The 14,105-nt window shown below is 49.7% G+C and overlaps 1 protein-coding gene across 1 annotated transcript in view; it reads right to left on the reverse strand.

The window, feature by feature from the left end:
• Positions 1-1,375: 1,375 nt before the first annotated feature.
• LOC120235735 (coiled-coil domain-containing protein 33-like) overlaps positions 1,376-14,105 on the reverse strand; it is a 66,905-nt gene continuing 54,175 nt past the window's right edge. The window contains 3 exon segments of the mRNA XM_039238171.1: positions 1,376-1,387; positions 1,477-1,671; positions 13,391-13,462. Coding sequence (XP_039094102.1) covers positions 1,376-1,387; positions 1,477-1,671; positions 13,391-13,462 — 279 coding nt within the window.

The following is a 14,105-nucleotide window of genomic DNA, read 5'->3' on the forward strand; positions in this document are numbered from 1 at the left end:
GATCTAGGGGAGCCTTAAGCCCCCTTGCATGCACTCAGAGCCTTCTAGAATCTTGTCTTAGTGCCCTTGGGCCACTTATTTCTCCTCCTCCCCTCTGTTGCTCAGTCTTTTGCTCAAAAGTCACTCAGCTTGACTTCTCAGTGCCATCTCTCATGGTTTCATCTTTAAGGGAAGACGAAGACTGACTGCAGGCCAGTCATGCTGCCAAAGACTCCAAACACAAGGTCTGAATGCTTATTTTCAACCAAGTTGAGGGCTGAGCTGGCAGGTCAGGCCTGAGAGCTGCTTTCCCAAGGGGTAGAGAAAGGGGTATAGAAGGTCGCCCATGAGTGTTCTGGCACCTTCCAGTGGAGGCCTCTTCTGGGGTGGGCAGGGACACTCCATGTGGGAGCATCCTGGGCACACCCAGCAGACAGCAACCCTCCCTATTCATCTTATGGGACATATGCTAGAAGGGTGCAAAAGTGCCAGGGGAGGATGTGGAGGCTGTCAGTGGAGAGGGGCAGGTCCTGAGAAGAGGAGTCTGAGGGCTTCCCTATGGACCAGTGGTCTTGGCTGGGGCTTCTCTCCGGATCTTTCTGAGCAGCACTCCCCATGGGATCCACAGTGGAAGAAGGGAGGAAGCCACCCATGAATTCATCCCTGTCACTGGGGTGGAACTTTGACTGGACTGTCTTTTGTTTGCCCATTCTTTAGCTCTCTGCCTCAAGTGGCCAGAATTCAGCACCGACCCCTCACCAAATTAAGACATCACCTTGACCATCTTCACCAACCCTTTCCCAGCATCTGGTCAATTGGCAATAGCAGCCACAGCAGCTCCCATGACCAAGGACAGAGACTCCGTAATCAAAGATGGTGTCCTCTTTTCTTTGAGCCCAAATTTCTTCTTTTAGAAATTAAAATTAACAGAGTACCTGGGTGGCTCAGTCAGTTTAACATCCATCTGACTCTTGATTTTGGCTCAGGTGATGATCTTGCAGTTCATGGGTTTAAGCCCTATGTTGGGCTCTGCAGTAACAACACAGAGCCTGCTTGGGATTCTCTCCCTCTCCCTCTCTCCCTCTCTGCCCTTCCCCTGCTCATTCTCTATCTCTCTCTCTGTTTCTCAAAATAAATAAACTTAAAAAAAAAAAAAAAGCTAATGACTCAGAGGAGCTTCCCATTACCCAGCAGACATGCTCCTGAGAAAGTTCTGGGTTGATCACTACTTGAGCCAATGGATCCCTGCCTTGTAAGTGTTGCAAGGGTGTGCTTTGAAGGAAATTGTGTGAGAGTTCCATTCACAAAGTGAAGAAACTGTAAGGTGAAGAATCCATACTTTCCACCAGTTTAGCCTTGGGGTAAGTCACTTACAGAGTGTGTCTGAAGGGAAGTCTTACCTTGCCACCTGTGGAGTGAATCAGGTGGCAGTCAAACCTCTTCTCTGTGGCCCCCATCACCGCTCTGGCCTTCCTAATGCTAGGTGGAGACACTCACCGTTTCACGGGACATCTTGGGTACCAGAGGGTCTTCCTCTGCTTCCTGAGAGGTGGATGTGCTGTAGTCCGTTGTAGAGCTCACCATGGTGTTGGACTGGGACTCACGGATGGTACTCAGCTTCTCATCTAAGATCTTGGGGTCTAGGATGGGCAGATCTTTGCTGTTGTTTGGTGTCAAGAAGTTTTCTGGCTTCTGGGAAGAGAAGGTGCAAAGGATGTGTCTTTCTACCACAAGTGTACTTTCTAGACCCCCAAGCCTCTCCTCCTGGCTCAGGACACCCTGCATGCTTGGCCCCTGCCTACCTCTTACCACCGGCCCCCTTTCTCTGTGGGGCCTTACCACACTGTGCTTGGCATTCCTCCAACACGCCAAGCTCTTTCCTGCCTCAGGGCCTTTCCATCCGTTCTTCTCTTTGCCCAGATGTCTCATGGATCTTTACATGGCTGTCCCCTTCTCACCATTCAGGCTTCAGCCCAGATGTGATCTTCCTAGAGAGGCCCTGGCCTTTGACATAGAGCATATCCTCTCTAAAGTCACCCCTGCTCCAATATACTCTCTATTCACATAGTCCCATTTTACTGTTTTGAGTACTTAACTCTACCAGAACATTAACTTTCAAAAACCTGCCTGTCTCCCTCCTCTAATACCCACACGAGGAATATAAGTGACATGTAAGCAGAGACCTTGTTTATCCCCAGTGTCTGCCTCATTGTAAGTGCTCAATAAATATTTGTCACAAGAATAAATAAGCCATGCCATCTAGGACTCTCATACTTGGTGAAGTGACATTAGCCTCTAAAACCTCCATGCTCGTTTGACACCTTTTGCAGAGTAGATTTCTTTTCCATTCCATTTCTGCTGGTTATATTCCCATCTTCCCACCCACTAAATAGTCTGCTCTCTCTCTACTCTGTTGGGCCTCCTCTTTGGCCTTCCATGTTCTTTTTCCTCTTCTCTTCTTCCCGTGGCATGACTATTGCTCTCATCTCTGCTTTTCTACAACTCAGCCCCACTCAGATACCAGCCTCTCCACAAAATCTTGATGGCCTCCACCCACCAAGACTTGTGCAAAGCTTTCCTGGGATCTCCAGCCCAGCACCTGGCTCTCTCTGCTCTTAGACCATTCTCAAATTCCAGTTTGATTTGCCTTTTTTGTTTTTCTGTTCAAATTTCAAGATCCCTGGGCGTAGGGACATGTGTTATGTTTCCTTTGGGGAGAGGTTACTTTAAAGCTCTCTTGGAAATCCGTGGTTAGCTCTAACACATGCCCATTGTTCAAAGGACCTCAAAGGTCCTTCCTATATCAATTGTTGGAATTATGTCTTGGACACATAGCAGATAAATGTGCCAAGAAGCAAAGAGACCAATAGACACAGTGCCAACCAGGACAGTTCTCAGGGTTAGAGGTTCCTGAATGTCTGACCCTGAACAGAGAGTATGAGTACAGGCGGGCCTCTCTTTAAGTGGAAACTCTATATGAAAACCCACACATATGAGACAGATGAATCAGGACAAGGATGCTTAACTTTATCACTCAGATCCTTTAAATAATGATTCCTTTATTCTCTTTTAAAATAAAACTTGGGGTGGCACCTGGGTGGCTCAGTTGGGTATCCAACTCTTAATTTTGGCTCAGGTCATGATCCCAGGGTTGTGGGATTGAGCCCCGAGTCGGTCTCTGTGCTGAGTGTGGAGCCTGCTTGGGATTTTTTCTCTTCTTCTCTCTCTTCCCCTAATCCACCTCTAAAAATAAATAAACTTAAAAGAAGTAAAATTTGGTATGCAGGAATTCATTAACATGAAATGAAGTCTTTTCAGGCTTATGTCAGTAGAGTTAAGGGATGGATAGTGGTACAAGGACAGAGGTATCCAGGCAAGTATGGGCCTCATCTCCCACCCCTTGTCATATGGGTACAAGGACAGATAACTCTAAAGAGAAAGCAGCTATATGAGGACCCTTGGAATGAGAAGGGTGAGGCACTGGGCGACCTTGAGGTTGATTTTGGCACCTATTGTGCTTCATAACCCAAACTTCTGAGCCTGTTTTGTCTCTGAGCTTTAGGCCTTCTATCTCTTTCACCTCTATCTGCCCCTCCCAGTAGCTATCATTTAGGGAGGGCAAGATTCCTTTAGAGGCTCTCCACTGAACACACCCAGTGCCTCTGTGTAGCATCTGAGTCAGGTGATTTGGGGTTGCCTCATCTCTGTGTTTTAGATAGGAAAAGGCATCACATGTGTCTCCTGTTGTGAATAGCTAAGGACCAAATTGGCTGTAGTAGGAGAACTACAGAATGCACACCAGATGGATGCACAGGTAGATAGACACAGGAGAGAATGAAGGAAAGGACAACTGGCCAAGGCAAAGACTAACTCCACATTGACCAGGTGGCCGCTGGGACTGGGGCGAGATGCTGAGTCAGGACCTATAATGACATTTCTCCTCATTTCCAGGCAGAAAGCCAATCTCAATGCCCTGGATTTCATAGACTGCCATCTAATCCAGTTAGGGGAGGAAGTGGAAGTAATGAAATCAAGGGAGAGGTCTCCAGAGGTGCCCCGTCAATTCTAAAGCAGGGACACATTGCAGAGGGTGTCCCCGCCCCCAGAGCCTGTCTCCCTGACATCCACTCTGTGTGGGTTCAGCACCAGTTAGGTAAACTCAGTGGCCCAGAGCTGACATTTACTGGGCCCCTGATCAGTGCTGGGCACTTAGTAGGTACTTAAAATTTTTTTTCAAAAGAAAGGCAGATGGCCACTTGCAGTGCCCAATTTAATGTTTTTTTTTTTTAATTTAAAAAATTTATTTCTGAGAGAGAGAGAGAAGGGGAGAGTCAGAGAGAGAGGGAGACACAGAATCTGAAACAGGCTCCAGGCTCTGAGCTAGCTGTCAGCACAGAACCCAACATGGGGCTCAAACCCACTAACCATGAGATCATGACCTGAGCCGAAGTCAGCTGCCCAACTGACTGAGCCACCCAGGTGCCCCTGCAGTGCCCCATTTAGATATATTTGGAGTCTTGGAAGCTTGACTACTCTACATTCTCCTACTTTAAGAACTTGTTTGGAGGCTCTAGCAGGGGAGCTCAGCTACTCATATGCTTATATGCCCTTGACCAAGAAGAGTCGTCTTCTATCCACCAAGCTCAGTCACCTTCTGGAGAGATGTATGTGTAGTGGTGAGGGAGGAAGGGGTCACCGGTCTAGACAGCCAGATCAGCCGAATCAACCCTGGTGAGTAATGGGGTGAAAGATGTTACAGGCAGATCTCCCTCATTTCCACTCACCAGGTAATTTTATGTGGATTCTGAAATTTATTATGTATAATTCATTTCATTTTACTTAAAAATAAAATTAAAAAATGACACTGACCCCTCAGGCCACCCCAATGCCTGTCAGTCTCTGGTGGGCAGGTTGGTGGGGAGGATATTCTGAGAAAGAGGGAAGGAAAGGCAGAGTATTTATGGACATCAACTCTTCTGTCCCTTCTGACCCCCAGGTGCTCTTTCTGGAGCCCCTGCCAGACTCAGTGGTTCTGCTCTGCTCTGCCCTCTCCATGGCTGGCCCTGACTATATCTGTTCACACAGCTGCTCCATGCCAGAACCCCCCCCCCCACCTCCCATACCCAGCCTTGCAGGACTCCTGCCCACAATTCTAGTCCCCTGCTCTAATCAACGTTGCCAGGATCCACTATGGCTTCGGGGCAAGTGAGTGGGTGACTTTTATAGAAAAATCTTTAGACTTCCATAAAGTACAAGCCCCAAATGGAGGTAGTCTTGTCATATAAGGGGCACGAGGAGGACCACCATGCCCCACACAGTGCCTAAATTCTCCCTAACCATTCCTTTCCCCAACATTGCCTATTTACACTCCTCAGCCTCAATCTGCCCACGTTTAGAAGAGGTGATTTTGAGCTCCCTTCCTTGCTTCTCATGGGAAGGGAGCTTGTCTTGGGCTATAGGAAGGGGCCATGCTGCTGGAAATGATGGGAGGTCAGGGTGGGGGATGGGGGAGAGGGATAATGCTAAAATGGGGATGAGGAGAGGGCAGAGCCTTGGGGACTAAATCCTCCCTATGTAAGTAAGCCCAGCCTTTCCTAGCTCTCCTCCTTTATTCCAGGTGGGGTCTGCTAGCCCACCCCATAAGCCTGCTTGTTTGGTTTTCTATTTGGCAGCGTGGGGCTGACAAGTGGCCCCTCACTCTGTGGTTCCGTGGCTGCAGCATGTCCTGCTTCATTAGAGCTGTAATTGGAGACCTACTTTGAAAGCTCAAAGCAATGCACAGCCATGCACTGGCTCAGACTCGCTGCGCATCCCACCACTCCTTGTGTGCTGCAGCTGCCCCACACCACGTGAGTGTCATGGTGGAGAGAAGACACCCCTTCCTCATGCCTCTCTGCCCTCACCGTTGCCTGCCTGCAGAGGAGGGTCTTGGGAGACAGACCAGGTCAATAGCATCACAGGCTCGAGGCTTCTTGGGTCACCTGTTTCGTCCTCCTCCCCTAACATCTTCTGCCTCCCTCCTACCCACTCCATCCCCTGGATCCCCAATCATGCAAAATGCAACAGTTCCAGCCAGCCCTGGCAATTACAACTAGCCAGGATGCAGCTGCTGTCCTTGGTGCTGAAAGCGCCCGACTTCCGGCCTGCGCGCCTCTTGCCCCGCCCCGAGCCTTCTCGCTGGAGCGCACTTGCTCTTAATTCAATTAGCTGGCCCTGAACCCTCCCCAGGGAGCCTGGAGCGGAAACTGACAAATTCTGTTTAACAAAGACATTTGTCCCCCGCCCCGCCGGCCTTGGGCTCTGCCCGCCTGTATCCCGCTCATTAGGTATCTAACAAAGTGCGTCCCAAGAAATCTGCTTCCAATCGCTAGTAATTCAGGAGGCCTGATGCAATTTTCTCCCTGATAAGGGTGTCTAGCCCGCTGGCGAGCACCATAATGAGCCCGGTGCAGCAGCTCCCCGATCAGTCACTGCTTTGTCATTTCCTGTGGCCCCAGTTGTAGGTTCTTATCTCTTCAGCTGAAGGCGAGGCTCAGAAAACGGGCCCCTCCAAGAGGGCTTGCTGCCTCCCATGCATATCACAAGCCTCATTATGGCATCCCGCATGGTCTTGCAGCTGTAGTGGGGTTTGAAGCTTGGCGTCTGCCAGCAAAGAAGGGCCCGAGTGTTAATCCTCATTGGGGCCATAATTTATTCTCCAGAAAATGGTATCAGAGGGTTAATCTAAAAGCAAGTTGGGGGTCAGAGGAGGGGAGCCAATGATAAGGATATTTTAAAATTCTGGCAAGGATTTTGGTATTAAACAGAGCCCTGGCTATAGTTCACTGGAGAGTCTGTGGACTCATTCTTGTTAGTTTGAAACCTGGTCTTTCTGCATTTAATCTTTTCCCTTGGATCTCTCATTTACATCTAGATAGACTTTGCAACACATAGGTCAGATCACATCCTACTGCTGCCCAAAGACCTTCCTTAGCTTTGAACCACTATATGGTGGTCACTGTATGGTGGTCACTTTATGACAAGTCTGAACCCTATACTCTGGTATCTAGGCCCTCCACAATATAGGCCCCATCTAACTCTCCAGTCTCACTTCCAGCAACAGCCTCCATATGTCCCATGTGTTTCAGATACTGTCAAGCCTCCATGGCTTTGCACTTGTGATTCCCTTGCCTGAGGCAACCCTTGCTTTGCCAATTTCCAAGCCACTCTTTGAGCAGAGTTCAAGCCATTCTTCTCTGTGACTCTTCTTCTGACCTTTGTATGCAATGCACCTCAACCAGAACCCTTAGTGATAATGATTTGCCACAGTCCTTTACTGCTTGGCACAGGTTAGGAATCTAAAGAGTGGCTAATGGGGGCACTTTGGTGGCTCAGTCAGTTAAGCATCCAACTTTGGCTCAGGTCATGATCTCACGGTTCATGAGATCAAGCCCTGTGTCAGACTCTCTGAAGTTAGTGTGGAGCCTGCTTTGGGTCCTCTGTCTCCCTCTCTCTCTGCCACTGCCCCCTCTCTCAAAAATAAACATGAAGAGGAAAAAATTAAAATTAAAAAATGATTAATGGATTCAATGCCTGAATGGCCTTGGAGGGAGCAGCCCCCACTCTCTGAGTGGTTTGGTCTAGAAGGTTTGCTCTCTCTCTCTCCTCTCCTCTCCTCCACCTTTTTCAATACACCAATTGTGCACTGGGCTCATGGGAAAGCAAAGCAGACCAGGGGAAGGCCCAAACATTTCAGCTTCCTTATCTATCCCTGTAGCCAAACAATACATTCTATCTCTGGCTGAGAGTTACAGGCTCACATTCTCAAGGCCACAGAGTCCTGTGGTTGGTGAGGCTTTTGGTATGAGCCTTCAGTGTGGCTCTTGGTCCAGCCCTGCCCACTCATAGGCCAGAAAGCATGTCTTTACTTTCTCCATCTCCTCCACAGCCCCAGCTCAAGGCAGGGTATAGTGGGGACTTCAGCAAATCTGGCCTCTAGAGAGATGATTGTCTGTCTCTTCTCCATTTCTTCATTCCCTGAAAAATTGCTGTGAAACCAAATGTGGGGCTGGTGATGTTTATCTTCAGCACTTGACAAGGCCTCCTGATGTCCTTATGGATGTGAATCTGGTGGAGCAGCTGTCATGAAGGGCGGGCGCTGAGTGATGAATTAGTGAGGCTCCATTGTTCCCCTCCCCCAAAAGCTCTGTCCTCATCTCTGATGAGTTCAGCATGTTTGTCAGCAACTACACTGGGCTGGGCACTTACACATGCTCCTTCATTCAATTTCCAACACATTCCTGGCTGGTTGGGATCATGACCCCCTTATGTGGATGAGGAAGGTGGAACTCAGGGTGAACAGTCAAGTGAAAGATTCAGGATTCAAACCCAGGTCTAAGGATGCCCACTCTTTGTGTAGGGAAATTGGGGTAGAAGGGAAGACAGGCAGGGGTGTTGTGAGGTTGCAGGAGGGGAAAGGGTCTTCTTCTCTGGGTCCATCATCATCCATGTGGTAGTATTTTCAGAGCTGGAGACTTAGGGATGGGGACAGAACCCTTCAGAGGACAGAACCAGCCAAGGAGGCACCTGTGTTATCCTAAACACCGGGCCTTCCAGGCAGCTATGTTTGGTGAGGAAATAGAGGCAGGTTTGTATTGGGGCTTCTCGGAGGACCAGACCAGGGCTTTCATATGTGGCTTTCAAAGAAATTTATTCATCAAACCCAGTGTGATTTTGCCTGTCCCCTGGGCTCCCCTCCACATTTGTCAAACAGCCATTTGTCCCCACTTTTGTCTGGCCTCCAGAGAGCTTTGTGACTGATTTGAATAAAAACACCAGGGCAGTCCTACGCATGGCATTGAAGACTTGCTTGCCTCTCCCTGTGAGAACAGGGAAGGGGGAGGGGCAGACAGGACTGTGGGAGCCTCCTTTTCCCTCAGTGGTTGCCAGCAGGTGCCACCTCCTTCTCTCCACAAAGTCACTCACCCTGTGCTAATGTCCAAGGAAACCTGTGGGGTTCAAGTCCTCCCAGCATCTCTCAGGGCCATGGGCTAAGAAGGAGAAGGAGGCAGCCACCCATGTGAGGGGCCCCATTTCTGCCTGGGGGACTGGTGCTCAGCCTGGGTAAGACTCTGGATTCCATATTCCAGCTCAAGAGTGCACATGGCTGCCAACCACTCAGAGGACTGCGTAGCCTTGTCTGATCTTGCAGGAGGCACGTTTCCATGTAAGGAGGCAGGGATTGACCCAATGAGCAACTATCATGTGCATGCTGGGCTCCAATCCACATGGGTCAGCCTAGGAGACCTGGTCAGTGGTGGGCCTCACTTCAAAGAGGCTGTCTGCCAGCTGGAGGGCACTAAAACTGCTGTGGGATCTTGAAACCAGTTCATTAAAAGAAGCACACTGTTTAGCCTGGAGAAGCACAGACTCCTGGGGGACCAGATCACACTCTTCAAAGGGGCGAGGCCAAAATCAGAGAGGGAATGGAGGAGAGCAAAGGGTTATTCACATATATGTATGTGGAGTAGCCATAGGCTTCTGGATTCTCAGAGCTGAATGGACCTCCAAGGCCAGCCCCCACTGAATGTTCAATAAAGGGAAGTTTGCTGCATATATTCAGATGTTTACGTTTTTTCAGCTTTTCTGAATCTATATGTAGTTATTCACATACTATACACACTAGCTTAAAGTGATCTAGCTTTAAAGTAGATCACTCTTAGCAGCAAGTGTCTGTAGAGAAGTCCCATCAGAGGGGAAAAGCTTAACCCATCACCAACAGAACCACTTCAAACACCATATCCCAAACCAGGACACCACTCCATCTTGCCATTCACAGAAACTGCAGGGTTTTTGTTGGCCGGTCTGCCAGCCAGCACACTGAGTGGCTGACCACATGACAGGGTCCCCAGAACCAGCACAGGAGGCTGGTCAGGGCTTCACTGCAGCCCCAAATGGCAGAGCCAGGAGCCTGGGCAAAGAGAGACGGTAGGCTCAGTGTGGGGTGTTCAATTCTATCTGTTGTGGCCACTGAACCATGGGACAGCGTACTTCTGGTGGTAGTGAGCTTCCTGTCTGTCTCAGTGGTGGTGGGAGGTGTGCTCATGAAAAAGAGGATGTATCCTCAGCAAGGAGGTACCCAAGTAGGGCATGCATATTCACTTCCTGAAGCATCTCTTTTCAGTTAGCATATCGGATCACATGCCTCTTGGATGGAATTGCTAGCCACATGGACAGGGGGCCCCCAAGAGGCCCAGTATCCCAAGCCCCCCTGCAACCTGAGTGTCTGCGGGACTCTAAGATCCCAGGCTTTGGGCAGTGGCTTGTGGAGCTTTGAGCAGTGTTTGATTTCAATGGTGGAAGAAGCAACGCTTCTGGTGCCACAGGCTGGAATGCAAACGTGAAGGCCAGGTACCTTCCACCATGGATTTGCAGACAACATCTTAGGTGGACCACTAAGATGGAAGGAATTCAGAGCCTGTCAAGTGTTTGAAATCACATCACCTCATTGGGTTGTATCAGGCCCCTTATGAAGAAAGAGGTGATCTCTGCTCATGATTTGACTTGCTCATCGTCTGGTCTACACCCCCTGTCCTCTAAGAATGCAAGCTTTAGGAAGACAGGGCTTTTCTTTCCTTGTCCCCTGTGTAAGATCGCTAAAATCAAGACAGCATCTGCTATATAGCAGGTGCCCAATACATGTTTGCAGTTGCTCGGAGGACAATGGGGGCATGAAAAGTGAAGGTGATGGTGAGTGATGGAGCTGGGGATGGGCCCTTTGGACTCAGCTGTGATGCCATCCACCTGTTCATCAATTCTCAATATCTTCCCACTAACCCTTAGGGAGAAGGATGCCCAAAAAGGCTCAGGCACTAGCAGAGAGCCATGTCCAAGACTGATGAGGGTGAATTCAAGGCAGATGGGCTCCATGGCTGCCGGCCCCTCCCTCTCCGCATTGCAATCCGCAAGGGCAGCCAAAATTCTAGTCTTCATCAAATATATGTAATATAAAAGTATGAATGGATGGGTGCATGGCTATAGGAACCTTATGCTGAGGCTGCCATATTAGCACTCAGGCCCCAGAACTGGAGTTCAAGATTCTAGAATCAAAGTGAGTCAGTTATGGGCCAACTCACAGAGTTTCACCAAGAAACAGTTTAGCCACAAAGGGATTTAGCTTCTTTGTAAGCCAATGCGGGTGTGAAAAATGTCTGTGTGTCAGTTTGCATGTGTGTGTGAGCATGTATATATCCATTAAGTGTGTGCACCCTTGCAAAGGAGTGTGTGTGCGTGTTTGTGCATATGAGATTGCGTGTGGGTATTTGAATGTGATGGTGTGACAGAGTGTGCACGTGTGCAACTGTGTGTGTGAGTGCTTGGCTGCAGAATGTGAATTTCCTCTGTACTATTTTCCTGGTACACACCCAATCTCTATCCCTTTCTTTTCCTTTCTTCTCGGAAATCCATTACTGAAAGGTTTTTTCTACCCGCCTCCAGGGGGAGGGGGGCTGGGGGAAGGGGAAGCTAAAATCACAAGGCCCAGATCAAAACACTCAGCAGCTAAATGAATTCGGCAGCGTTTTCCCGCATGACTTGGAGGGATAATTTAGTGAGGCCGCCAGCTGGAAGGAAAGGGATTAATTCTGCACTTAGCACAGCTCCGGTGAATAATTCATCATGAAGACCTTTGTGCCTAGCCCCTGGGCAACTGGGGAAGTGTCCCGTCCACCTGCCTGTTGCCTGCCTGGGTCCCCCAGTGGCCTGACCAGGGGCACTTGATGCTCCTTTCGGTCCTCAGGACACATGCGCCCAGTGAAGGGACAGGAGGCAGGGCGAGGTGAGGAAGGGACAGGCAGTGGCCAATGACAGACTCTAGACCCCCAGAAGAGGCTGTGGAGTGCCTGAGCTCCAATCTGGGAAATCTGTGACATTTTCTTCAAGGACCGTTCTTCTTTTCTGGGGTCTTTCACTGCTTCTGTGTCTTCCCCTCTCAGTAGCTTCCTGGTCCTGCACATGGTTTGGTGGCGGTGTTGGTGGGAGATATCAGGCTGTATCTAACAAACTCTCTTTCACCAGGAATTAGTGGAATTAGAAGACAATGCAGAACATCCCAGAAGGGGAAGTGCTAATGGGCAGTCCCAGGTACTCACCAGAGGCCTTATAGGGACACAATTGCAGGTGGCTGCATTCCCAGATTATACATCTTACCCCTCTCCACAGATTTCCTGTGTTCTCCATGGGCAAGGTCACAGGGCCAAGTATTACCCCAGGGCTGCTGGCTATTTTTCCTGGTATGGGAAGCTAGCAGGAGTGGGCTGTCCCAGACATCAGCCCCTGCCAGCATTTCCTGGGTTCGAGGTCCTGAGCTGCCCGTATCCTGGCTTCGTGCCTGTCCCAGCACCACAGACCAAAAAGTGGAAGAATTCTAGCAGGTAGGTGCCTGCCAGGTGCATGGGCGCCAAATGACCAGGGTCCAGCCTGGACTTGGAGTCCAGGGAGAGCTGGCTGGAGGACGAGATCCCATCCTTTAGGCAGGGCTCAGCCGACGGTATCTTTCCACTTGGATCAACCAGGCAGGCAGGATTCCAAAAATGGGCCCTCGAGATTCCACACCGAATCACCGGGACCCATGCCTATGATGAGCTATGACCCCTGTGATTATGTTACATGGCACAGTTGACCTTAAGATGGGGACATTATCAGAGTGGGCCTGTCCTAATCACACGAGCCCCTTTAAAAGCAGAGGGTTTTCTCTTGCTGCTGACAAAGGAGAAAGCCAGGGAGTTTAGAAGTGAAAGGGGGTTTTGACATGCCTGCTGGCTTAAAGATGGCGGCGGCCATTGTGAGAAGAAATGCAGATGGCCTTCAGCAGCTGAGAGGCCCCTTGGGATGTAGCCAGCCAAGAAACAGGGACTTTGGTCCTACCACTGCAGCAAACTGGATTCTGCAGACCACCTAGATGAGCTGGGGAGCACATTCTTCCCCAGAGCTTCCAGAACATTATGGGACCTTGCCAACATCTTGATTTCACCTATGCTGTGTCAGACTGCCTACCCATAGAAACCTGAGCTCATAAATGGGTGCTTTCTTAAGGTGGCAGTTTGTTCCGCAGCAACAGAAGCTGAAATAGTTCACCCTGGTAGAAACTTGATCCCAATGAGCGCGGCTTGGCTTGGGCTGGGTTAGAGGCTGACTCCCAGGTCTGGGTGGCCCTCTGCTCTCAATGCTCTTCTTCCTAATCTCAGCTTTCAATCTTGTTTTCTAGAGCCTCAAATCCCCCTCAGATATTTCTATTCAAAGCAGCTGTCTCCTCCTCGAAGAAGCCCCTGGCCCTAGCCCCTGAACAAGGCCAGCAGTTGTGAAGGAGGTCGGAACCCACCATGGGTTCCAGCCATGTGCCAGCCCCTGACCTTCCCACGCCCCGCAGCCTTACCTCGGAGGAAAGCAGCTGGAAGGAGATATCCACTGTAGGGGCTTCACCATTTATGGTTTTCAGCTTGGTGTCCTAGGGAGGAGAGGGGAGCAGTTAGCCCATGCTGGCCAAGACAGCTTCTGCCTCTGCTCTGCCCAGTGCCCCAGACTGGCCGAGAAGGCGCCTGCTAGGGGCTCTGCCTGGGGACTGAGAGGGTGGTGGGAGCTGGTCCCCTGCCTCTGCTCACCCTCACCACCTCAAACCTACCTTCCCAACTTCACTGAAGACCTGACTGACACTTCCAGACCTGTTTCCTGGCAGAGTAGGGAAACCCCATTTATTGAGGATTATTATGTCAGAGTGGCCAGAAGTATTGTAGGGGAAAAGGTGGCGTAGAAATAAAAAATGATGTAATCATGTGTTAATTCTTCATGAGAATTTATTCTGTTCTAAATACTTTCCAGTATTTCCTCAAAAAGTCCCACAGCAACCCTAGGAGAAAAATTATATTACAAGGAACCCATTTTACAGATAAGGAAACTGAGGCACTGGAACTTTAATTTCCCCATGGTCTATTAAGAGGTGGAACATGAATTTGGACCCAGATGGTCAGGCTCTAGAGCCAGGGCTCTTGGCTCTTTTGTTCATACAGAGAGATCCTATCTGGCATGTTGTTCCCATTTTAGAGATGGGCACTCTGAGGTTCAGAAAGGCTAAGAAACTTGCCCCAGGTTGC

Source organism: Hyaena hyaena, unplaced genomic scaffold, assembly GCF_003009895.1.
Source record: "Hyaena hyaena isolate Hyena2069 unplaced genomic scaffold, ASM300989v1 scaffold_137, whole genome shotgun sequence".
NCBI classification, from domain to species: Eukaryota; Metazoa; Chordata; class Mammalia; order Carnivora; family Hyaenidae; genus Hyaena; species Hyaena hyaena.